This window comes from Oculina patagonica, chromosome 14, assembly GCF_052425735.1.
Source record: "Oculina patagonica isolate OP01 chromosome 14, crgOcupat, whole genome shotgun sequence".
In the NCBI taxonomy this organism is placed as follows: Eukaryota; Metazoa; Cnidaria; class Anthozoa; order Scleractinia; family Oculinidae; genus Oculina; species Oculina patagonica.
This window is the reverse complement of record NC_135771.1, coordinates 5,794,599-5,821,863: the sequence shown is the minus strand read 5'-3', so window position 1 is coordinate 5,821,863 and position 27,265 is coordinate 5,794,599. Positions and strand designations below refer to the sequence as shown.

The 27,265-nt window shown below is 37.4% G+C and overlaps 2 protein-coding genes and 1 long non-coding RNA gene across 6 annotated transcripts; 1 reads left to right on the top strand and 2 right to left on the bottom strand.

The window, feature by feature from the left end:
* Positions 1 to 1,258: 1,258 nt before the first annotated feature.
* Positions 1,259 to 4,126, bottom strand: LOC144638401 (uncharacterized). The gene is made up of 3 exons (XR_013567932.1): positions 3,842 to 4,126; positions 3,378 to 3,616; positions 1,259 to 2,016 (listed from the first exon to the last, which is right to left on the bottom strand). It is a non-coding gene; the product is annotated as an uncharacterized LOC144638401 (long non-coding RNA).
* A 14-nt stretch (positions 4,127 to 4,140) lies between these two features.
* LOC144638254 (medium-wave-sensitive opsin 1-like) lies at positions 4,141 to 16,712 on the bottom strand. 4 transcript variants are annotated; one of them, XM_078497471.1, is made up of 3 exons: positions 16,392 to 16,712; positions 6,269 to 6,357; positions 4,141 to 5,751 (listed from the first exon to the last, which is right to left on the bottom strand). In XM_078497471.1, the coding sequence occupies exon 3, from the start codon at positions 5,726 to 5,728 to the stop codon at positions 4,739 to 4,741; it is 990 nt and encodes a 329-aa protein (XP_078353597.1). In that variant the 5' UTR covers positions 5,729 to 5,751; positions 6,269 to 6,357; positions 16,392 to 16,712; the 3' UTR covers positions 4,141 to 4,738. The 4 variants fall into 4 exon arrangements, with proteins under 4 accessions (XP_078353597.1, XP_078353599.1, XP_078353598.1 ...); XM_078497473.1 differs by lacking the exon at positions 6,269 to 6,357; XM_078497472.1 differs by lacking the exons at positions 6,269 to 6,357; positions 16,392 to 16,712 and adding an exon at positions 9,707 to 10,128.
* Positions 16,713 to 20,386: 3,674 nt separating this feature from the next.
* On the top strand, positions 20,387 to 25,656 carry LOC144637922 (ras-related protein Rab-3-like). Its single transcript, XM_078497010.1, has 3 exons — positions 20,387 to 20,656; positions 20,732 to 20,843; positions 23,294 to 25,656. The coding sequence occupies exons 1-3, from the start codon at positions 20,425 to 20,427 to the stop codon at positions 23,613 to 23,615; spliced, it is 666 nt and encodes a 221-aa protein (XP_078353136.1). The 5' UTR covers positions 20,387 to 20,424; the 3' UTR covers positions 23,616 to 25,656.
* Positions 25,657 to 27,265: the final 1,609 nt, after the last annotated feature.

Genomic DNA, 27,265 nt, shown 5'->3' with positions numbered 1-27,265 from the left:
AAGTGTTATGCGTAGTAACTCTGATTGCTTGTTACTTTCGCGCGAAAATTAAAACCGATCAACACCCAATCACCTCAGAGACTCGCATAAAACTTTGTAGAGCTACGTCATCGGTATGGTTTTTTTCTTTTTTGGGGGGGAGGGGGAAGGGGGAGGGGGGGGGGGGGTCGGATCTTGGTCGTTTGCCACTCGAGCAGAGAAGGAGTAAAGGCGAGAAAAGAAAACATCTTTAATTTTTCTGAGAATATAGCGTATGACTGTGAGTTGTTTGGCAAACGTTTACAGATATATACACACTGGATATGTTGAAAACTGTTAAAAAAAACACAGGAAATACCCTAGAGTGTAAATTAAAGATGGGCATACATCTGAATCATGATGCGTATAAACGAAGGGGATTTCCTCTACTTTGCAAAGTGAGCACAAACTTACTTAAAAAATTGTTAATACATATTTTATTGTTTTCTTGAAATCACAAGAGCGATGTTCGCACTGGTCTTTCACACTGCAGTACTTTGGTTATAAACCCAAGCTATTATAATTAGAGAGATTAAGCATGGCGATTATTTTTCCCGCGAACGGAAAAAATTCAACTTCTGCCGTCTGCCGTTTGGCGTTCGTACGCGGAAATTAGTAGTTTTACATTTGTCGTGAATGTGGGATTTTTTCCCTATTTTTATGAGGGATTTATTTTTGAATTCGACAAAAGGGTAACAAAATGAAAGGCTTGCTCGCGTTTGCCGTTTGCCGCATAACGTCATGCTTAATCTCTCTATCAACTGTTTAGCATAACCCAGTTAGCAGGTAAACTCTCAATTTGATTGGCTTCGCTTGGGCGGTCTAATTTTTCGATAGACTGCTTTTGGAGTGTGCGCAAGTGAATTCGCCGAAAATCACAAACCAAAATTTAAATAACGCATTTTCACTGAACATTTCGTAGAATGGATCGGTGTCTGGGTTATCAGTTCGGCGGATAACCAGAACTGGATATATGATTTCCTGTGTTCTGATTGGCTCATTCACCGACCAAAACATTGTTCAGACCGCGAAAGGACTAAGTTCCAGTAGGACGCTGAGCAAATATGGCGTCGGTCCCCGAGTCTTCCATGAACGAGCTGAACGTATATAATAAGCTCGAATGGTATAAGTAGAATCCCGATTAACCCACGTTTTCTTGAACCTCGAGCTCCGCATATCTTGCATATCTCTTATATCCTTGGATGTATGTTACTTGTGGATTTACGCTTCAATTTAACGCACGCTTTCTCGAATCAATTTTCGTTTCCTCTGAAGTTCGGTAACTAAAGATTCCACGGCACTGCGCTGTACTTATCATTATAAAGGATTTTTGCACAAGATGTCGTTCTCAAGGCTGACAGCCAAAGCATCATAAACGAAAGAAAGATGCTTCGGCCATAATATGTCTAATGCAGCTGAATATAATTTTTCATCAGGCTATTATGACAGTTGAAGTATTGTAGTACACGTTTTAAAGAGAGATCCACGTTGCGCCCGAAATGAGAGTCTGCTCGCAGGCTAAATCACTTAGCACAGATTTTTAAGATGGGATCGTTTCTGTGTCACATGCAATGTTTCAGTGAATAATAAAAACATTTAGTCTTCGAAAATGTTGCAGGTACATGAATGTTCAAAAGTTCTAATACTTTGTTCAGGATTATCCTGATAACAATATTCTTTGAGGTAAAAAATGTAATTAATTATTATTCGTTTCTAAAAATTGACTGCCACTACAGCTTTCAATTCCGGTACAGAATTCAGATTTTAACTAACCCATGTTAGGTATCTTTCTTTGCTGCTGCCTCAGACACTTCATTCACTTTCTGTTTATACTCAAAAGTTTGCAGTGTTTGTATTTTGTGTGCAAGCAGGCCGTTGAAATGAACATTTACAGTAACTTGATTATAGCATTCAACATCACTCATTCAAAAGTTATTTTACTATGTTTATTGATCATATCATAACTTCCTTTTTCTGTTACAGCTTTCTTGCCATAACCTGCAAAAAATAAGATTTAGCAAATTGTATTAGTGCAATGAGACTCTGCAGCTCAACTCATATAATTATTCCATCCTTTTACATATACTAGCTATCACTGGGAAGTGAAAATGATTCTGTCAGCATTTGCATACTGTTGAACTGTGGATTTTAGCTAGATCAAGATTCCCAAACAATATTCTACCATTTCTCTCAATCTCCACAGCCACTAAAATTTTACAATATGATGCCAAGGTCTGAATTGAAAAGATGATAGCCCCATTTGTTGAATTGTGCATTCACTGTATTGTATGGTGCTTTACCATGTGAACATTCCCCCATTATTGGACAGCAAGAAATAGCTAAATTTGGTGGAAAAGGTTTGTTGACATATATACCATGGGTGATGATACAGAGAAAACAAGATTTGTCAAAACAGCACATGTACTAGGCTAGCCCAGATTCTCCCCATACCCCAATCATGTCCACCTTAATTACCAGGTGGCTAGTTTCACTTTTAATCTTGTTTTTCATCCAAGTCATCCATAAGCAATATTTAAGTAAATAACCTGATACTACAAAAATACTAGAAATAAAATCAAAGTTGATATGAGTCAAATAAGTCAATGAGCCATGAGTGCATGATTCAAATAATAATAGAAGGTAAAGCCTGTTGTCGAGCCTAGTGGCTCATCAAGGCCAGAGCTTATCCTGATTTCTGTAGCATTAAGTGGCTAGGCGTATTTCTACTACCCCTGGACAAGATGGTAACCCATCACAGGGCTACCCCTGACTGTAAATTCACTAGTGTCCATTTATACATATGGGTGGGGGAGAGACGTTCCTTGCCCAAGAACACAACGCAGTGCCCTCGCCGGGTCTGAAACCCAGACTGCTCAATCACTGCACCTCCCACAAATAATAAATTATATAACAGATGTTAATTCAAAAATAGCCGGTGCAACCATTACTTACAAATAAAAGCTAACCAAGAGCAAATTGGAGTGCTTCTGATGTAATTTGTATCCAGGCAAAATTATTGTGGTTCAATAGGTTATAACTACCTTTGTGTGAAAAACACTTTAATTGTCTCATTTATTTAGACTCATTTGACTCACAAAACAGGGAACCACAGTTAATGCTACAGCCTGACCAGAATGACCAGACCCATGTCAAAAAGACAAAATTGCAAACTGGATGCACACAAAAACACCAGCTATAACTGGAGTTTCTTAATTTTTACACAGAGCTGTTTTATTTGTGGCTGTGCTGTTATGTGACAAACAAGATGAATAAATTATTTGTATTGTTTTTAGCCAAGTATACTGTTGTTGTTACCCTTGGGTCTGATCAGGTCTGATACAAATTAAGACAGTACTTACCCTTTAATGCAGTTGACTGATAGCAGTTATGTTGAGCAGGCTTTAGTAAACTCAAACTAGTTTTACACTAGCAAATTATAGCAGTCCCCATCTTTGGCATGTAGCTTTCAGTTGAACACTTTCAATCCTTTTGTTATCTTTTCCACATGCCCTCATCATCCTCATTCACAAAACTTGGCCAATACAACTTGCAAATTTTATGTTGTTTCTTGATATAATAAATGTACTTTTCCATTGCCCTGATGGGGAATAAGAATAAATACAGCTTCAAATCGGGTCCACAGCATGGTATGTGTGATCGGTCAACGGGAAACGCATCTGGCGAACTACATAATTGCATCTTCGAAAGCCTTGGAACAAGCGATGCAGTCATGGAACAACACGAAAATAACACCATGTAAAAGCAAATTTCATACACATTTACGACATATTTTTTTTCACAGAGGACAAAAAATGCTACATACCTGAATTTTCCATTTATGTGGCGTCCTGTCGCGTCGAAAACAGAGCAAAAATGGCACAAAATGGTACGGTTTCGGCCTCGCAACTCGTGAAAACTTCGCAAAACGCCATTTTCTTCTCCACTCAACAAATCTCTATTGTTCTATTGTAGTGTGTGCAAAGCCTTGTGGGAAAAGGCCGCGTTTTGGCCACAAAAAGAGCTCAGAAAAGAGTATGTATAGTGCGCCTAGCTTCGGCGGCCATATTGCCATTCCTGGTGACGTCACCAGATATCCAGTTCTGGTTATCCGCCGCACTGGGTTATGCTAAAACAATTAGACGGCTCGCTCTCAGTTTCTATCGCCCGGCCTTCGCCAACTATCAGCCGAACAGAAACCTCGAGCTTGCCGCCTACCTTATTATAAGAAATTAACGCTTGTGTTAACAAATTAAGGTATTTGAAATTAACGCGAATTGAAGGAAAAATTACTTCCCAGTAAAAGAAATAAATGCGAAAGAGGGAGAAACATTTCAAAATGAAGGGAATTAACGCGACGAACACGATGAAAAAAAGAACTTGTTGAGACAACAGGAACAAGTTTACTTTAACACAAAGGAATCTGACCGCCTCCAGCTAGTGTTCTTCACAGTTTTAGTGATACCGGCGGATTTCCATCCTGATGAAATTATGCCTTTTCCTTAGAATCAAGACGTCTGGACTGTATCGAGAAATTGGGGCCAAAATAATGAAAATTAAGGTCATGGAAATCAACGCTCTATTTAATTAACGGCGAGGAAATTAACCTAAATAAAAATTAGCGCGACTTAAATTACCGCGAATTTTTGAAATTCGCGTTAATTTCATGAAGCGTTAATTTCCTATAATAAGGAAGTTATCAATTGTGCTTCAGTTATGAAGGTCACGCAGGACCTGAAAAAGTTGCAAGAACGGTAATGTTTGGGTCTTCAGCGCCCCTTTTCTTAAACAACGCCTTGAAAGCTGGTTTGAACTGAGGATTAAGAATTCCATACACTACAGGATTCAAGCAACAAGTTAGAAATACGAGATAACTCGATATCAATAAAGGCATGTCTAGACCCTGTCTTCCAGCAGATAGCAGGAGAACCAGGAGTGCTTTAGGAAACCAACACAGGACTACCACGCAAGCTATACCAACTGTCGTGTGAATACACATGTTTTCCGCGTTGTGCGCGTTCTGACACGCGGCTCGATTTGCTCGCGTGCAAATCTGAATCCTATTTCGCCGTACAGTGTTGTAAATTTTAAAGTAACACCAGCAGATTATGTAAGGTGAAGGCTGTGTGGCTACTAGGAAGATCATGTAGGAGAGATTAAGCCCGTCGAATGACCACTCAAACGTACAAAGAGTGGATTGTGGATAATACCGGTACCTCCCCCAGCCGTATAGTGGAGGACTGCAGATGATAAGCGGTACAATCCAACATAGAGCAACTAAGATTCTTGGTCTGTTCTTCTTTGCAAAGAAAATGCTGTTATACAACTGCGGTTTAACGACCTTGAAGTATCTGCTGAGAGCTATGAGCAATAGGGAATATAAAGTTGCGTTGGCCATAGCGAAGAATAGGTATCCCGAAATACTGCAGATGACATTGCCAAAGATCCAATGTCCTTTCACCAGGCTTGTGATCCATAAAGGCATTATAAGCAGTGTTTCGGCCATGTCGACGAGGCATAAGTTTGCAATAATCTTATTTGTGAATGTTTTGAGGCTGGAGTTCGTTTGAATCGCATAGAGGACGATGGAATTGGCAAGTATCGAGGACAAAAAGATTAGAATAGCTCCGAATGACTCGAAAACAATTTCCACATTACTTCGTCCTAACGGATCCCCGTCGAACGATGAATTGTGAAATTCTTGGTCTCTCATTGCGGAAATTTAACGTTTAGTTCCTGCAAAAAAAAAATAACAAAAGGCCAGTATTAGCTAAAACATAATAAGAAGTAGAATGTTTATCCAACGAAATGTAAAGATTCTACGAACGTTTGTCCGAACGAATTCTCTTAGAAGCAAGCCATGTCGTGCTTTCTGCTAGATGTCGTACTGGAGTCGAACTTTGAAAAATGCTGGATTGACGATTGCAAAACTTGAAACTCCGACAGATTAAAAGGAAGGAAGTTGACGCCTTCTCCGTTTAGTGGTCAGTATTGGACCTTAACCTAAATACCCGCTAATTGAATGAGAAAAAGAAAACGGCGAAGACGGTGTGTTTATCTTGCTACAGTTGAGTGAAATTTAAGGGAAGCTTGCATGACAATGAACACGTTCAAAAACACTCAACAAACCCGTACTGCGGATTCATGCATGATGAATTTTTCCGGGTTAAATTTGTTATAATTCATAAAACTAAGGAAAACATGATATTGAACACGTTGTGAAACACAACTGATAAATTTAACAACAACATACCGGTATTGCGGAATGAATTTTTCCAGGTCAGTGAATGTTTTGTAATTTCTTCGATTTTTTAACAGGTCCACAAAAGATAAATTCTCCGCCTGCAAAAGTATTCCTCAAAAATTAGCTCCATTCTCGAACTTACGTGCAGCAGAGAAGAAAGCTGAGTAATTAAGTGAATTTTCTAGTATGTCTTCCTTTATGCAAAAACGATCCTTTATTCAAACCACACAGCTATAAATAAAATATTTAACGAACTGTCGAAAAAGGGATTTGTTCGGCAGTTTAATGTTAGAACTGAATGGATCACACGAAATGACTCCATTTTAAGTCGCTTTTATTTTCTGATGTCGCATTAAATCGTAGAAATTTATGTCAATTTGTCTATTGTTAAAAAAATATATATATTCTTTTCCTCTGTGTTTCTATATCCTATATTGTAATCGCTGGCTTATGGAAGAATAAACGCATTGATTACCTACCGAGCGATTACTGCTATGAAATTCCATCTAACACATTGCTTTTAGATTATTTGAAAGAAAAATGATTAATGATGCCACCTTTTGTATTTCGCGAAAAAAAGGGTTCACTGGCTTACGTTTTACAAAACCAACTGTTATTATTGTTAAATGCACTGTTAGATGAACGAACTTAATTGTACAGGGAAAATATCATTCTTTCGAAATCGCATAAATAAGAAACCGCAAAACCCCAAATCACCAATCCTCTCAATTAAACTCTGGTAGAATTTTCATTTTCATGAATTTGCCGCCCGCTCTTTCGACCGAATGTCCGCATGGTCTTCCCTAGGAAAATGCGGGCTCGTATTTCCCAGCATGCACCATTGGTGATTACAGCTGAAAACTGATTGTAATTTTCCGCTTAATCTTTTTCAGGAGTTGGATCTCAGTGTCACAGCTAAATTCTGGGTTATGCATATTTGCGTTCGCAAACTTACAAAGCAGTATGTTGGCAAACTCTGAAGTCTGGTTCTCATATCACCCCGATCGTTTCTATCGCCTTTGGCATTTCAAAAAGTTTTCTTGCGATCTGGGCGATTATATAAAATATTACTCAGACGATCGCTAACGTCTGTGGCGATCGGGGCGATCACGATCGTTTGTAACGCCCGTGTTCTATCCTTCTAGCTTCTCTTTCCCTTAATTCTTCGCCTTAAAACTGGAATAACTGAGAAGATAGGAGGCCACGAGTTTCGCTCTATCATTGAAGGTTGTCATTGTGTTGGATTTAGGGCTAAAATGATTGTTTTTCGTAGGTCTTCGCTCATACCAGGCGATCGGGACGATCATATGAGAACCCCCGATCGCTTCCAATCGTCTACGATCGTTTCAGTACTTGCAAACGATCGATGCAATAGAAGCGATAGGGGCGATTATATGAGAACCAGGCTTAAGCGACTCAATGTTACTGTAATTTTTAAAATGAGAAGAGAAGTTTGATCAAGACATTGTTTATAATTAAAAAAAACATGTATTTATCAGTTCCTACCACCACAGGGTTTACTTCAACAACAACAACCATCATATTCGTGTTATTTTAATGAATGTAAAACGATTCAGTTTTTCGCAGTGCGGTACAGCGAAAAACAGGTCTGGCCAAGGCTAAGAGTTTTAATCTTTCATGAAGCTAAAACAAACTGAATGCTATTCATAATATATGATGTTTCACATATAGATATGATCGAGTTATTGTCATTTAAACATATTGGAACAAAAAAAAATATAGATTAAGGCATAGAAGTTGTCAACTTAAAAGGACACATTGTTTCAATCCATGCAATTACTGTATAGACATTATACCACTATTCGGCGTCAAGCATATTTAACGAACTGTGACATTGGCTAAAAAACCCTCGGGTAGGGAAAATTCAAAATACACCAATGTTTTTAATTAATAACAAGTCTTTTTCGTGTTCAAACATCAATTTACAAAACCATGGCAATTTACCTCTCTATAAATACCATCTTTCGTGGCGTAATTAAAATCATCTGTTCGTAAGGTTTGTTTTTATTTTTAAAGTACATCCACAATTTAGTTTACTTTTTGTAAAAGCTTTGGTGTTTTTGCTCAGTGCGGGGTAGAAAACAAGTACAATGAATTAGTTTTTTTCAGTGTAACCATTTTAAAACCGGCAAAAAAAAAAAGAACTGATGGGAAAAGAAAATTAATTAACGGACATATCGTCTCGCCAAAAAGAGATTTCCATAACGTTTCTTTACATTAGCAAAGAAAACTTATATTTCTAATGGCTTCCATTCTATTAAAACTCACGTTGTGAATAAACATTGAGATATATAGCCGACTTTAATCTGAATAAAGCGCTTTTTTGCTTAATTGCTGTATGTTCCTTTATGCGCGCACTAGTGAAAATAAAACAAAACCTAGTCTATTTTTAAGTCATCTAAGCACTTATACTACCTTCTTCTAACAAATTATTAGGAAAAGTACTTTTATTAACAGAATAATAATGTATGCTTGCATGGTTTTCAGAATCTTAATTTCAAAACTGGAACTATTAAATGGTCGTGTTTGTATAGTCATGTGTAATTTTTCCTTTCAAGTTGAATAAATTAAGAATGGAAACCGGCGAAATGCATCTAAGTAGGAAAAATATGCGGAAAAAACTTCAGTAAGACTTCGGAGGGTTTCAAGCCCTGGTGTAAATGCTCCACCGCTGAGCGCATACGGAGATGTTAATTTATAGATACATTGTACAATAAATGAAATCTTGTCCGGCTCAATCCAACTCACAGTTGCTGCTGCTTTAACAGTATGAGTCAGCGTCTCAGTTTTAGTATTCAGTACGTCATACGTTTCTACATATATTGCAATGACCGACCTTGACATCTTGAACATGGAACCTTTAACTCTATATCGACTATATCTGTATTTTAGCTAAAGAATCTTCTTGTTTAGAAGCGAGTCTATCTTGAGAAACGTATACTGTTTTTGCTAATGTTTAAATAAAATTTGGTTTGTAGTTTATAAAAATACATAATAAAGAAAGAGGGTTTATCTCAACGAATGAAAGAGAATAGACTAACCGAGAGAGTTTTCTGTATGCGTTGCTTCTCCTGAAAGGTTCTGCGTCAAATTTCATAAATTGGAATCTGTTTTTCTGGCGAAAAGTTCCTGCTTGTCTAAGCTTCTAGGTTTTAGCCTTAAGGTCGCATGTTGTTTTCCTTTCAAAGTCACCAGGGAACTGAACGACCTTTGGTATTCCGTGACCGTTTCCAGTAAACCAAATGCTTAAAACAAATCCCATTTGTTTATACGAATCTACTAAAATTAAATTCAAAACCACAGTGTATATGGGGAAACAAATTAATTGGGAAGAATACTTGCGATGTAAAAATGGTTCACATAGCAGCATGATGTCGCATTTAATAGCTGAGTGTTCGTCTAAAGAGCTATGGGTTCTTAGCTTACCTGTTTCGTTGTTAAACAAAAGTCCACACTAGTTGCTCGAGGCGATAAACGTGTTCTTTGCTTTGCAAAGCCGCCTGGTAAACTTCTAAATGCGGAAAGACAAATTGACCATCGCCCATGTGAAATTTCTGGTCGCTAAGGCTTGTTTACTTAACATGAGTCCGTCTAAAATATACAGATCGATTACTGTCTTGCCTTAATTATTCATAACATACAAATATGCTCTTCCATAACAATCAATTTTCGTTCAAGGTAGGAAATTTAAGTAGAAAGAAGTAAATGAATTTCACAACACATGGGAATTAAAATCGGAAAGTTAAAAGTTATTCGGTGTGAATGTTAGAGAGCGGTGTCTAAGGGCAAATTGGAACATGCCACCAGCAGATTGAGTCACCTGTTTTGTTAAGTAAATATAATGCAAAATTTGGCTCAAATGTGAGAAAGAAAGTAAATAAACCATAGGTCTCTCTCGGGTCTTTAATTACTTAAATTTTCTATGTATTTCTGTAATTTGACTGCCCTGTCACTAAGGGTAATTGTACACCACAAAGAAAACGAAGTTGGAAAGGGACAGAAAGTACATACTAAAATCATATGTTTCCGGTGGAATTACTGATATAAAAAGATCATTTCTCATGTTTTTCTTCTACGCACTACATTATTACATCTTTAATCACCATTGCTGATTGTTGTGGCTTTCTAGATAAAAGAAAAAGGTGTCGAATATTGCAGTATTTTTTGGTGTTGTTCTGCATTATTCAGTAAGTCGACCTCTCATATTTGGTCGCAAAATTTAATTATTTTTTGTTTACATACGCTCTCATTTTCGCACAGGGACGATCAGTTCGCCAGTACAAGACTTCCGTTCAGATAATTTTTTGTAGGTAGAACATATCATATCCGTGGCACTCATCTGGGACTGTTTCTTTAAATAATTTGCCTTATTAGATGATGTCTCGCTTTAGAAATTATTCATGGTGGGTACCATTGAATTGTGAATATGAATATTCGTCAGTATCAAAATAAATATTCTCTTTAAGTGTCTTTGTACATTCATATAGTATTAGATGGGAGAAGTAGATTATCGATCAAGACAATTTCCCTTGAAGTGATCTATTCCTAAAATCTCATAAACTGAAGTCTTAATTTAGGTAAACAAGTTGAGAGGAAAATGAAGTTTGATCCATTTTGAAGCTAGCATGAAATGACCTACTGGTAATCTCACCCCGAAATATCCAAGTTTATTTAGAAGTTCATACTTTCTTAAGATTTCTGAGTATAATTTTTTTATTCGGTGCATTACACTTTTAACAATGATCAATAATTTAATATCTCCCCAAAATGAGAATATCAAACTATATGGAGATCAGCAAGATGCACTTATTCTTTAAAAGCATAGCTAAGCTTAGGTAAATAATAGCTGGTCAAAGAGAGACAACTGAAATAAGATATGTATTTAAGGCTGGTTCTCATATGATCGCCCCGATCGTCTCTGACGATTCTGTCGTTTGCATCTGGGCGATCGTAGGCGATCGAAGCGATTGGAAGCGATCAGGGGGTTCTCATTGATCGCCCCGATCGTCTGGTATATTCAAAATAGGGTTAATCAACCAAGATAAAATTCATGATCTTTTCTTTGTTCCCGCATTGAATATTCATTTATTCCGATCGACGCACGTTTGTTTTTCCAAAACTCCGATTCGCTTATGGCGCCTTCGATGCAAAGGCAAATCGTGGCCTCCAATCTTCTCATTATTGCCGTTTTACGGCGAAGAAGCAAAGGGAGACCAAACGGAAACGTAGTTCTGGGTAATACTGTGCACCTGGGACAGTTTGGATCGCCTCGATCGTCTCCCTCTGTGGCAGTAGTTCTCATATAATCGTTCGCGATCGCCGCAGTCTGTGACCGTCTGCGACCGATCGCCCGGATAGAACACGGGCGATCGAAGCGATCGCGATCGCCCCGATCGTCGCAGACGTCTCTGTAATGTTCTCATATGATCGCCCCGATCGCAAGCAAACTTTTTGAAGCGACAGAGGCGACAGAGACGATCGGGGCGATCATATGAGAACCAGCCTTTAGTACTGATATCCTAGATGTAATCGTACCATAGTTCACGGCTAGATTAGTGCTTAGCTCTACAGATAATCTGAGCCTTACTTTTCGATACTTAGTCATTCAGACGCCTGTTATAAATAAATTACGAGTATTTCTAAAAAATGACCGTTAAGAAGAATAGAAGTTTTGATAAAAATACAAAATGTTTTGCAAATACGAAGACGTTTTTCAAATTGTGTGAAAAGGTTTCACTAATTGATGATTGAGAGAAAAAAACAATCAACGAAGGCATCTTTAAGAACTTACTTATATTGAAGAAATACATGACGTATAACAAATGCTTAAAATGCTTTCGAACCATGCCAGCAAATTGAAGTACTTGCTTTATATCAAGACTACAAATTCAAAGGTTTTACGTCTAAATTACGAATAAACTTTTGAATTATTTAATATCCCATATTCTCGTATTTAGAATTAATTTTTCATTACAAACAATGTTTCACCGGTTAATTCCATATCTGACGGATGTCAGACTAAAATAAGAAGTCTTAAAAAATGTAATAAAAATACATTAACTACACCTAGTCATTAATTATAAATAAAAGCGACAGACAACTCCTCTATTTAAAATTCCATTTTGAATGTGCTAATTTTGTTCAATTTAAAAAGATCTAAAACTTCAAGACGCTTCGTTAACTAGGGAGCGATGAAAATTTTGTTATTCTGTACAGAGCTAAATGTCCAATTTTTTCTCACTCAGCTCATTTCGCGCGAGAGGATAGTTCGAGATAGTGCTTCAATTCGCACCTTGTGAAAAGATTGAAGAGTACAAAGCCCGATTGTTTTTCAGCTAATACTTACAGTTCGTTTACTACCCAACAAGTTGATCCCTCCGCCTGTCTCTTAGCTCTTCAATGCGAGAAAAGTAGAGTATTTAAACAGTGTGCGCGTTTACTCACCAACGTATGTCAGTATACAATCGTATCGTTTTCACATCCAACGAGCAAAGTTTCTAAAACAATCGAAAGCTGCTCGCCTCATCCACATCTTAAATAGCCATTTCAGAATTAAGATAATGTAAAACAGTTAGTTTCTAATTAAGAAACACCATCGACGGGACGCAAAAACTACCCTGGCGTGCGATCTCCATCAAATTAAAAAAGTGTCTTCAATTTCTGAGGATTAGATTTGTTATATTAGTTTATACGAGAACTGACAAAGAATGATCTCTACGTAGAACTAGTGTGTTAGCAAAACTGCATTTTCAAACGCGACAAGACTTCTTCACAAGTCTCTGCTCAACTACAAATTGTTATGTTTAGCCATACCTTTTTCGTGATTTTTCGTTGAATTAAAATTCACCACGCCGTTTTTGTGTTTTGCTGCAGCCGCTGGCTGCGCAAAACACATTGAGAGGGCCGTAAGGTACGTAAGGTGTAAGTGCCGTAAAGGGAGAAATCTGATCGTGTCAATCAATCCATGAAAAGGAACGTAGCGCTGATCGCATTCGGTACGGGCAATGAACGAAAACGTTGGACAGTGGAAAAGAAACGATTAGCAGGGGAGGGCGCGACCACTCAGTTTTTGAGAATAGTTGGAGTGGCGGACTCGCCGAAGGTCATCGACGGTTAGTGCACAGTTGTACTTTTGACACCCTACCTTGTCTACTGTCTCAGCATACTAGTACTGTACTTGCTTCATAGTGTGTAACTTGTCACGCACTGGTGGCGCACCGCAGTAGCTGTTCGAGCAAAAAGAAGCTAGAAACGAAATGAAGGGAAAGAAACTTATTCGTGGTGCACACCGTCGAAAAAAGGAAGTTCTCATTACAGATTCACTGCATCAGTGCAACATTCGTCATCGTGTAGGTGGCGACAGTTGTTTATTAAAATCGGTCTTCATTTAAAATTCATCCTAATTTACTTTTCTACGACTGACAGGTAGGTACAAGGCCCCGCTAAAATAGCTGGAAAGGGAAAGTTTTTTGAAAATGAATTTTGCTGCAGACGCGCGGCGCCAGTTTATTTTGTGAGATTAAAACGCCGTGAAAAAGATGATGTCCAGCGGCCACTGCATCTTCGGCTACGCAGTCCTCAGTGTCCTCCAACTTCACAATTTTAATTAAAACGAACTTGCAGATAAAATTGGTCCTTATCGATCCGATCTTGTTGTGAGACACTGAATTCGACGAGTGTTCATGCGTGAAGGGATGACTGACGAATGATAATAATTATTTGTAAACTTTCGCTTTCAAAATGAACTTTGCGTTACGTTCAACGCCGTCTTTCCGTTGTTGATTTCAACATAACATTGATCAGTAAAAAAGGATTGAATAACAAAAGTGACTACAATATAGTGCAATTATTAACCTGCACACAAGTGAAGAAAAAAAGACGTTGGATTTCAATCTCGACTCACTTTCTTTCATCAACATGTTCCTAAGACTTTGCTCTAGCAGCAAAACACATGGACCCATTGGGGCCCTATTTTTAAGGACTGCATGAGGCGGTTTTCCGCAAATTTGTGAAACAAGCAGTTGGCATTAAGCTAATTGTTTCGCTTGTGCTGATAGTTTGTCTTCCCGCGCCGTTGGTCGTCTAAAACAATTTTTAGCACCAAGCTTGACCTACTCAGCAGGATATTACAGATTTTGCTTCACTTTGAATAATTAGCTATTATATTTATTTATTAAGAAGTAGTTTTACTTCCGTGGTAACCAGACATCCAGGGAAACTATTTTGTTTGCACAAAAAAGAAAAAAAAATGGTTTTAATTAAACTGCCAGAGAGGGGGCTTTACAAGATACAGTGAACAACTTACATGTATATTGTTGGGAAATTATGAGTTTTTGTAAAGACTAAAGCTTGGTTTTTGGTTTGAAAGTCGCTACAGAATTATATCACTTCTTTTTCGTCCTCAGTTTTCCAAACAAAAGTGATTGACATTCTTAAACAATAATAATGTAGGTTTGCGTTTTATAAAGGAAATAATTTAGCTGTTAATTTAATTTTTTTAAATGAGGAGCAGAACTGTTATTACCATGGCTTTTTTGAAAATTACTTTCTCAAATATTAACGGGCTATTTTAAAAACGAAATGTATAGACCTAATAAGAAAGAGCATAACTTAACTGAAACTGAAACTGGCATGTGATCGATGGGGTGTCAATTTTTACACCTCAGCTGTGAATTCATATGTTGAACTATATAACTGAAAGACTTATGTAAGCAACTGAGATTGGCCATTTATGGCTCTTCTTTGCTAGTTACTGAAATAGGCAGTATCACGAGAAGTCTCCTAAGGTTTTGTGTAAACTATGATAGAATTATGAGGGTGCACTCAGTGATCAACAACAAAACCTTTGAACAACAAAGAAAAGCATAAATTCATTCTCCAAGGTGTGTATAGATGTATAATCAATGGTTTATAAGTGATTTTATTCCAATTGACACTGTCAAATTTGAAAACGTCTGCCCGACTTTTTTCTTCTCTTTTTCTTTTTTTGAAAGTTTTAGGCCACTTATGTAATGTAATGTAATGTAATGTAATGTAATGTAATGTAATGTAATGTAATGTAATGTAATGTAATGTAATGTAATGTAATATTATTATACTTTAATAGTCAGCTCCCCACAGGGCTTTTCAGTAACTATTTACAATTTACAGAATTAAGGGATGAGATCGGACATCAGCATATAAGGCGCCTATGGCTGCCGCTATCCGTCCATGTATGATCTCACCCCACCACCAACCCATGGAATAGAACAGACCACAACACCGGGAACTTCATGCCCTACTCTTTGCGATGAGTGTGTGGGTTCTTTAACGTCCCCTGCTGATTATAACACTGAAGATGCAGGAGACGGGGCCTACGGTTTATCGTCCTTATCCGAGAAGACTAGAATGTCTAACCATTTGCAGATGTAATTACAAAGGCAGCACATTCTCCTCAGTTATTTTAAGACCCTTAGTGTTGGTCCGGTCTGGGACTCGAACCCGAAACCTCCCGCACGACAGTCCGGCGCTCTACCACTGAGCTAACCGGTCGGCGGTTACTGCCCTGTACGTTTGTAGCCAAACCACCTTTTGACAATTTTCAGTCATGCCTAGTGCAATACCAGTACCTTTTAGCAATGCCAGGCCACTTTTAGTGGATTCAATCAATTTCCAATTAATACCAACACCTTCGTTGCATTTTCAAGTAGCACTAAATTATGGTGTCACTTTCCCTTTAAGCTTACCAAGAAATAATCTGCCATCGAATGATCGATAACTTTAATTTAATCTATAATGTATCAAAAGTGAGCTCTATTGGGTATTTATAATTGAAGACTCATATTCGTGGTCGAAACTAACTATCTAGTCTGTCGAAGCCCTAAAAGCCGTTGTAGTTAGAAATATAATCTATACGCCAAACGCAATAGATAAAGGTTTTTGTTGTTCTTCATGCGGTGGATAAATGGGAACAGTTTTAGATGGTTATTCTTTGCAGTAATTAAAAGAAAACAGTTTAAGAAGTGCACGAGTCACTAACGTAAACATTAACCCCACCAGAGATCAAATAGAGCTCGAGCCACTTACGTATCAGAAAAACACAAAATAAACAGCTAGTTCGTAAGACACTTACTTGACAGTAAAGCCAATAATCCGTAATAATCCGTTACAAGGCAAACAGTGCTTGAGACACTGGTCTAACAATCAAACACACAAAACAAAAAGTGCACAATCTTTAAGGTAACTGTAAAACTCAAAACAAATTAAAGATGGGCGCGAGCCACTAACGTAACAACCAAACACAAAACAAACAGTGCACGAGTCGCTAGCGTAACAATTAAACACAAAACAAACAGTGCGGGAGTCACTAACGTAAAACCAAAACCAAAACAAACAGTGCACTGACGAGCCACTAACGTTAACAAGCAAACACAAAACAAACAGCGCGCGAGTCACTAACGTAACAAGCAAACACAAAACAAATAGTGCGCAAGTCACTAACGTAAAAATCAAACACAAAACAAACAGTGCGCGATTCACTAACGTAACAATGAAACGCAAAACAAACAGTGCACTGACGAGCCACTAACGTAACAAGCAAACACAAAACAAACAGCGCGCGAGTCACTAACGTAACAAGCAAACACAAAACAAATAGTGCGCAAGTCACTAACGTAACAATCAAACACAAAACAAACAGTAGTGATAAAAATTTGAAAACCTGCGCAGCGTAGGTGCTGAATGTATAAATGTAAAAAAATGTAAATACTACGCTGTAGTCAAAAAAATAATTCCCGACGTTTCGGCAATGCTGCCTTCTTCAGGGGGACAAAACTATTAGTAATAGTTTTGTCCCCCTGAAGAAGGCAGCATTGCCGAAACGTCGGGAATTATTTTTTTGACTACAGCGTAGTATTTACATTTTTTTACATTTATACAAAACAAACAGTGCGCGATTGACAAACGTCACAATCAAACACAAAACAAATAGTGCGCAAGTCACTAACGTAACAATCAATCACAAAACAAACAGTGCGCGAGTCACTAACGTAACAATCAAACAAAAAACACAAAAACAATCAAACACGAAATCAACAGTGCGCGTGTCACAAACGTAACAATGAAACACAAAACAAACGGTAAGCAAGTCATTAACGTAACAATCAAACACAAACCAAAGAATGCACGAGTCACTAACGTAACAATCAAACGAAAAACAAACAGTGCGCGAGTCACTAACGCAACAATCAAACACAACACAAACAGTGCGCGAGTCACTAACGTAACAATCAAACAAAAAACAAACAATGCGCGAGTCACAAACGTAACAATCAAACCCAAAACAAACAGTGCGCGAGTCACTAACGTAACAAGCAAACACAAAACAAACAATGCGCGAGTCACTAAAGTAAAAATCAAACACAAAACAAACAATGCGCGAGTCACTAACGTAACAAGCAAACACAAAACAAACAATGCGCGAGTCACTAACGTAACAATCAAACACAAAACAAACAGTACGCGAGTCACTAACGTAACAATCAAACACAAAACAAACAGTACGCGAGTCACTAACGTAACAATCAAACACAAAGCAAACAATGCGCGAGTCACTAACGTAACAATCAAACACAAAACAAACAGTACGCGAGTCACTAACGTAACAATCAAACACAAAACAAACAGTGCGCGAGTCATTAAAGTAACAATGAAACGCAAAACAAACAGTGCACGAGTCACTAACGTAACAATCAAACGCAAAACAAACAGTGCGCGAGTCACTAACGTAACAATGAAACACAAAAAAAAAACAGTGCGCGAGTCAATAAAGTAACAATCAAACACAAAGCAAACAATGCGCGAGTCACTAACGTAACAATCAAACGCAAAACAAACAGTGCGCGAGTCACTAACGTAACAATCAAACGCAAAACAAACAGTGCGCGAGTCACAAACGTAACAATCAAACACAAAACAAATATTGCGCGAGTTAATAACGTAACAATAAAACACAAAACAAACAGTGCGCGAGTCAATAAAGTAACAGTCAAACACAAAACAAATAGTGCACGAGTTAATAACGTAACAATCAAACACAAAACAAACAGTGCGCGAGTCACTAACGCAACAATCAAACGCAGAAAAAGCAGGGTGCGAGTCACTTTTGTAATAATAAAACAGAAACATACAAACAAACAGTGCGCGAGTCACAAAAGGAACATGGGAGTATCGAGAGTGCTTGATACTTGACAGTAAAATAAGTGCCAAGTGTAGATTTAATAATGAAACACAAACACAAACAGAGTGCGAATCACTAACGGAACAAGATAATTTTTTACAAGCAGTGCGCAAGTTACTGACGTAACTGATCGAACGTCAACAAGTGCGCGATTCTCTTATGTAATGGTTTGTAAAATCTCAGAATCACTTTATCTATATATATTAAGTGACGTTTAGGTTGAAGCGAGTGCTCTGTCTTGCCAGTTAAATCTTATACTGATCACCATATCCACTCGACGACCACAACTAGTACCACCACTAACACTAACACTTCTGCCCCCTCACCACCACCAACAGAACTGCTAGAAGTACCACCCCACAATAGCCGGCCAACAGGCTCCCGAGTGGAGCGGGGCGAAAAAAAAAATACGCGAGCGAAGCGAGGCGACGCGGAGAACGAATCGAGCCGAGCGAGGCCTGAGGGGGAGAACGGGGCCATGCTCAGCTCGCTTCGCTCGCCGATTTACTTAACGCTCAGCTCCACATAGCTATCAGCACTATTACTATTACCCCACCTCCACTAGAGCAATTTTCAATTGAGTTTCGTAAAACCAAAACCAAAGTAATTCGACTCTGGCCAATCACAAAGAACCCAGACCTACCCACTGAACCAATCAAAACTCGAAGCATAATACATGTAGCTGGCACGAAGCGCGGGAAAACGTGCGCGAGCGAGTCACGATTGGTTTTGTTTTTAGTTCTGATTGGCTGAGAAAGTGGCGCGAGATTTTTAAGCCAATCACTAAGCATATGTAATTGCAAAACCAAAGCAAGTACGCAATTATTATTATTATTATTATTATTATTATTATTATTATTATTATTATTACTTTCGACACTCACGTGAAAACCGCTCTAACAGCACCACCAACAGTAATACCACTAGCACCACCTCCAGCATGTGCCACCACCACAGGACCACCACTTCCACTACGATCAACATAACCGATACCACGTAGACCTGCACCACGGACATCCTGCCACCACTTTCCGCTTGTTTCGACCCTGGTATCACTGGAGCTGGAACAGATCCTCACTACTTGTAGAACTGTTTTTACTTTGGAAACTGCTTGAAGTTGTTGTTGTTGTTGTTGTTGTTGTTGTTGTTGTTGTTGTCGTTGTTTCTTATCATGATCAGTTGCACTTGAAGGTTAGTAACACAAAAACTTATCTTGGACTGTTATGTGTATAAGGTAGAAAAAGTTGTAAAAGCAAATATAAAAAAAAAATTCACCTCAGTTCTTAGCTTCCCCCCCCCCCCCTTCTCCCCTTCCTTTCCCCACATCACACACACCGCAACTCCTCATTTCCCCTTCAAAATAACCCAGCAATATGATCGATTTTTATGTAAATTTTTTCGGAACGTTTAAGATTACTGTGAAAAACAAGGCAACTAGAGGAAGCTTAATTTAATCGGCTTTACCTGTTATTTGTAAACCACTCTTAAACTGAATAAGGAAAAAAAAAAAGAATTACATGTAAATTACTTCCGTTATTGTTTCACCGCATTTAATTAACCCATAAAAATTTGCTAAAAATATTTGCACTCGATCACCGGTTACAGATTTAAAAACTGTATCAAATCATTCTTCTCAAAAACCTCGCAACATTGTGTCAGCGTGGATCGATCAACGAAGATTTAAAAGTAATTTTTTGAACCTATTTTTTCAAAGATATTTTCGTGGTGGAAAAAAATCTGCAGTATACATAATATAAACAGCGCCCACTCGATTTCGCGCGAGTGCGCGGGTTTCGAAGACAGGTGAATTTCGCGCATTTTGATTGGTTCTCAGCAAATTGTATTATCTTTGGACGATTTTGATTGGTCAATAGGCGGTGATATCCGGGGACTCGCAGTAGAGGAAAGTGTTCGAGAGTTCAAGATCATGGCGACCGCCAACGACAAACAGTGGCAGAAAGATGCAGCAGACCAAAATTTCGATTATATGTTCAAACTTTTGATCATTGGAAATTCTGCTGTTGGCAAAACATCGTTTCTGTTTCGTTATGCCGACGATTCTTACACCTCAGCGTTTGTCTCAACCGTGGGAATTGATTTCAAAGTGAAGACGGTTTTTCGAAACGAGAAGCGAGTCAAGCTGCAAATATGGGACACGGGTTGGTTTAAAATTTTCTACTTGCATTTTTCTTGTTTTTATATTGTTCATTGAGCTTATTGACATTATTTTACAGCCGGGCAGGAGAGATATCGTACTATCACCACTGCTTACTATCGAGGAGCAATGGGATTTATCCTGATGTATGACATTACGAACGAAGAGTCATTTCAGGCCGTTCAAGATTGGTAAGATTTTTTTAATGTATTTATCGATGGTGATCTTATTTAAGCTGTCATTCTCCCCTCTTGTAATAGTTTTATTCTTGAACACAACGACTAAAATTTCCAATTTTTAAAACCGACCTTCGGTGTGCGTTCATAACACATTTTCGATTTAGTTTGTCGATCAATTTTTGCTACAACCGCCTCTTCATATGAGCGGAACTACCGAAGAAAAAAACATGAGCTTAATATAGGTAACATCTTTATAAACGCCTCCACTTTATATCGACATAATAAAATCGGTCTTGTTTTGCCACTGTCAACGAGGAACACTTTTTCAATTCATTTATAAAATAATACAACGCTTCCTCGCGCCTTGCTACTCAAGAAATATTAGAATTATGCGAAGAATGTCAACTTAGAAATCGACAAGCAGAAGTTATACTTTTCAACAGAATGTACATTTCCGTGACTTGTTCGAGGTACATAAAATCACGGAATGTATATTACAGCGAAAAATGAGGGTAAACATTTGTTATGTCGCGTATGGTACATTTTTTAGAATTCTTTCGACTTTCGATGGATGTGTACATAAATGTACTCATTAGTTTTACTCGAATTTTCCTGCGGGGGAGTTATGTTGGTTTGTTGGCAATGTGCTTCATGCTTGTCAAGATCTCGTTATTCAAAGGTAGCAAGACGTTACTAATTCGGTTGAGATTCATTTATTATTTCATACACGTCTTTCCTTATAAAATTTGACTCCAGAAAAGTAAACAATTAAAAAATAATATATATACGTGGAAGTTGATCAGAGATCACAATGAGCTCACTTCATCGACATTTCATCAGCTTAATTTCATATTTGATCAGAAAAGGAAATTTAAAGGTCACAAGATCGTATTATTATTTAATTATTTTTTTTATTCTATATAAGCTTCTAGTAACAGTCAGGTTACTTTTTAAACTTCTAGTTCATGCTCGATAAGAGATCAAAAATGCAAATTATCTAAAATAACAGACATGGAAAATAATTTGAATTTCAACAGCGATTAAAATAATGATGTTAATGTAAACAGAAGTGAGTTGCCAGTTGTCTGTTTTTGCAGTTTTTATTTTTTGCACTGCACCCCATACAAACCCCCCCCCAGTAGTGTTTACAAGTATTTTTGTCTAGTTTTCATGGTTGAGTACTCGAAAAGTGTCCCTGCTGCCAAACTTGTCGTAAGAATAAAGTTTGTTTTGAATAGTTCTACTCATTGGTTTGACATTATGATATTATTTGAGTACCTATAATGCCTTCATTTTAATAAAATTATGCTCTACGTCTCGTCCTGGGGAAGGGGGCACTCCCATATAAAAGCTATATAGGTATGTGCTGCTGTGAAAGGGTTTGGTTTTCAAGCAGTTTAGTCTGGGATAGGGTATAGAAGTCAGAGAGTTTTGGTCCAGAATAGGGTATCATTTGCCAAGAAATTGATCAGTGGTATGAAGAATAATTATTGAGCCCAGAATAGGAATAGTAACTCTGAAGAGAAATAGGGATTCCTAAACGTAAATAAAATCATTGTGGAAATGTTGTTGACAGGTGGGATTTTTTATTAATAGTAATACAGATCTAAAAAGAAGCAAGTCTGGGATAGGGTAGGGATTTTTGGCATCTTGTCTAGTATAGGGCAACAAAATAAGCTAAACATGGTCTGGTATAGGGTAAGGGTTTCAAAATCCAGCAGCACACCCCCACCCAAACATATACAGGGTGTCCCCCGGGGGTCCCATAGTCACCACAGTCAAATAAGCACCCCCTTTGACATAATTCTTGTAAGTATTAGCCCCTTTAATTTGTTCCAGTGAGAGTGAGCCCCAGGGCTCAAGACTAACTTTTTTGCAGTAACTAGCCAAGTGGCTAGTGACAGCTTTGATTTCACTAGCCAAAACTGATTTTCTACTAGCCACAATTTTTAAGCATAGCTCTTCTTTTAAAGGGGGGGGGGGGAGGGTGAAAACAATGTGTGATAATGTTTAAACCTAAAGCCGTAAAAATGTTCCTTAAATCTTCATGTTTTTTTCTTACAAAATTGGGCTTTGTTCTTCACTATAAAAATTGTACAAATGTACATGCGTTTTTGTCAACTAGATTGTTTAAAGCTTCACATTCTATAATGTCAACAGTTTACTTGTTACTTAGATTCTCTGAGAGACGATTTTAATAATGCGGTTTCTTGCCGCCAATGCCTGATTTTTTCACTAGTCATTTTGGCTAGTGAAAGGCCAAAACCTACTAGCCAAAACTGCATTTTTACTAGCCTTTGGCTAGTTGGCTACCGTTAGTCTCGAGCCCTGGGGAGTGAGCATCCCTATTTTAATAAAATTAAGTAAGCCACCAGGTACTAAATTAAGTCGTGACTCCTTACAGAAAGCGATATTTTGTCAATGTTGGACTGACATTCTTGTATTTGTTCTCCAAAATAAAGGTCAACACAGGTGAAGACATACTCCTGGTCCAACGCGCAGGTGATACTTGTAGGAAACAAATGCGACATGGAGGAGGATAGAGTTGTGTCTTACGATAGAGGCAAGCAACTCGCCGACCAACTCGGCCTTGAATTCTTCGAGACCAGTGCCAAGGATAACATCAATGTGAAACAGGTGTTTGAGCGACTGGTTGATATCATATGCGACAAGATGTCAGAGAGTCTAGATTCTGATCCAACTATTGTTAGCGGACAGAAGCCTGGTACAACAAAATTATCTGATAAACCGCCGCAGCAACAGGATAGTAACTGTGCTTGCTGATCGTTTAGAATTATTTTTGTCAACTAGGAATTAAGTTGTTGGATTTTAAATTTGCAGTATTTTTGCAATATTCCTGCTTATATATTTGTTACAGCTCTGTTTCAAGTGTGTGTATATCACTATTAATATACATTCATGTAATCCTTTGGATAATGCATGAACGTTTATACTTCCATTTAATATCACCGTGACTGCAAACTCAACATTTCTGTTGGTTTTTAATTGGTGAGGGTTCTATGCTGAGACATCAATCAAAGGTTATTGAACTAAACCACCAAAGGAGAGAAATAAGTTAACTGTTGATCTTCATCAAATTTCTCCTCACAATATCAATACATAATCATGAAGAAAAAGTTGTGGGAATTGAGTAGGTGATCATCTATTCATTGAATATATAGTTTGAACAAATTCTCCAATAAGAAAACTTCAGGGCAGATAACACATTTGGCACGAACAAGCTGTGGTTCTTGCCCACTTAGTTATCACTTAATATTGAGAAATATTTCAAACATATCGAAAATTAAGTAGTTATCTAGATCTCCAAGTGCTTATCCTTCAGACTTTAAATGCTATTTTGATTGACAGCCAGTGCACACGGTCAATCAAAATTTGAGTTTGTAGTCAGGTGGTATGCTGCAAAAGCTTTATTTGTGTTGTAGATATGTGTACCCTTGAATTGTTCGTTTAATAAGTTCTTAGAACTATTCTTTATTTTTTTTTTATAACAAATTAAGCAGGAAGTTTCTTTGAACAAACATTATTTTGATCTCCTGAGGAAAAGAAATATCATGATTAATACTCCTCAAGAAAATACAAAACAAAAAATTGTGCAGGGAAGATAAAAAGAGGAAAAGAAAAACAAAAGTTAAAAGATTACCTTTAGTCTCAGAGTTTAGAATATTATTTCAATGCATAGTTTGAGTGGAACCTCGATATAACGAAGGGCCTAGGGACTTGCAAAATATGTTTGCTATAACAAGGTTTTTTTTACATTGGAGTTCTTTTCCATATATGTTACTATTACTGGGGTGAATAATATCATCTGTTATAACAGGGACTTTGTTATATTGAGGTTCGTTAAATCAAGGTTCCACTGTATAGGAAGGCCCTTTGTACTTTCCCATGCTCTCATTATACTATTACTGCAGATGTGCATGTAAATTACATGTACATACACTTATTTAACCATTTGCAGGTGCTTTGGACTTCAGATACATGTACAAGTTAGTATAAATATAAGTTCTATTATTGAATTTGTGGGATTGAGGATAAGTTCTTTGAAAGTTAAACCTACCCACTTAATAAAAATAATTTATTTTTGCGGTCAGCTAATTTGACCAGTTTCCTAAGTAAAAATGTTTTGAAAGAAAACTTAATATTATTCAATGTATTCCATGTAACAGTAACTGTGTTGTAAATGTATATTAGGAAAATTGTTGTCAAAACTTCTTAAGTGATGCAAGCTTTCCAGCTTTTCTGTTGTCAAAATTTTAATATGGAGTAAAAACTTAAAGAGGCTTTGTCACGGATTTTAACAGATTTATGAGCAGCTAAAGTTGATATTTGTGTTGTTGGAAGCCTATATGATGGCCAATTTTTATTAACAGTGATTTAATAGAGCACTGAAAATGTTAACAAGCATATTTGGCTGTGGATGGCCCATCGGAAGGAAATGGATTACAACTTGAATATTTAGGCTAACCTTTTTAAGTCGGTTCTGCGCATCTTAAAAAAAAAACCAATATTTATAGCCGTAGTTTGATTTCCCCAAGTTAAGGTTAAATCTACATTTAGACGTTCAAAGAATATGTTTCTCATGGGTTAACTTACCCAGTTCTAATTTTATACTGGTTAAGACCAAAAATCTTCAAAATCACCATGACATAGCTTCTTTAACAATCTCCATCAAAGTTATGCTAGAAAAGAAAATTCAAGAGCAGTGTGCTGTAACAAAATTTGTAAGAAAAAATCAAAAGAAACCAAGCCAAAATATAGGGCAAATGTTTCTACTAAGGCTTCTGGAGGCTATGAGATTTCAGTCCCGAAAAAAAAAAAAAAAAATCCAAAAAAAAAAAAAAAAAAATCTAAATTAACAAAAACCCGCACGGCAAGACCCATTTCAGTCCTGCAAGCTTTGTAATCTTGAACAATTTTGTGAAAGTCTGGCTGGTATCTGGTGACAGTAATTTGAATTCAGTGCTTTAATGTTTCATGTAAGAAGGGTTACTAGAAAAGGGGTTTGCAAATTTCATTTTATGGCTTTAAATTAAATAATTTTCCAGCTTGTAATGTTGACCTCTGGGCTAGTGAACTGGTGTGAGCTTTAAATTTATGATGAAATTTTGTTGGAAAGCCATGATTACTTTTCTGTTAACTTTAAGAAATGATATCTTTGTGTGTAGTTGTAATACCAGCACCTATTAATTCATGTGCTGTCCTGATTTATGCCAAAAGTAATTTATGAGTAAAATAATGCCTGGTGAATTAAATTACTGTTTGATAACTTATGCTTCAGTGTAACTTACCAAGGCTGAGTGCTAAATTGCTAAATTTATACTTATCAATAAGTTTAGTTGTAAAAAAATGTTGAAGAATGCAAAACGGTATTTAAGGGAATGGAGGATTCATTATTATATAAATATATTTAGGCCAGTCCCTAATGTAATATTTCAACTTTGATGTCTTAAAGTATCTATCCTTGTGGATAAATTCATGTCAGAGAAGGCTATTAAAACTGAAGCCAAATTTTAAGTATCCAGTTATTTGTCTGATTGGTGTGATGAAAGAAAGTGTCCATAACCCCCCCCCCCCCAACAGAGGGGACTGGAAATTCTTGGGGAGGGGGTGGTCTCAGAGACCAAAAACTTTGAAGGAAATGTATAAAGCTTAATTGAAATTTCCAGTGGGGTGGGGGGGGGGCGGAATCTTAGGAAAAATCCCTTCTACGGGGAAGGTATGCTAGGATATTTCCCCCCCCCCCTTTGGAAATTAACACTTGTTGAGGAATGGGTTTCTTTTTGGTGATTTCTTTCCATTTGAGTTTTGGATGAATCATTGAGAGAATTTCTCTTTACACGGGACATTTGTGCAGCAAATCTTGAAACATATGAAAAATAGATACCAGTAATTTCAAAATAAAATGAGGAAAAATGAGATACCAGTACAATTCACAGAAATTGGAATCAAACCAAAATGAAAATGTGGCTTACACTTCTGGCAAGGGTTTTTTGGACCCACCCTAACCCTTCTGGAAAATATTTGTACTGTTGCTTTGGTTTTTAAACTGCTTCTTCCCCTTCCCCATTTGAATTTTCAATGACATTCTGGCATTGATATCGTCCTAGATATGAACTGTGCATTTCTGAAAACATTTTTTTCACACCCCCAGTCATTCTCTTCATCACAATCTAAGCATCTAAAGTATTAGCACGTTTTTGTGTACTGGTAAATAAATAAATTTAAAAAAAAATCGCAAATCTTTCTAAAGGGAACTCGTTTTGCGAAATGGGAGTGCAAAATGAAGATGTTGCGAGAAATTTCATTCTTGGGATTCCTGTGTCCCATTTAAGGTATGGTTTTGCTGTGGTTGACGTTTCGCGAGTAGACTGGGAATGAATGACGCGCGCAAGGCATTTTGGGAAGGTTTCGGC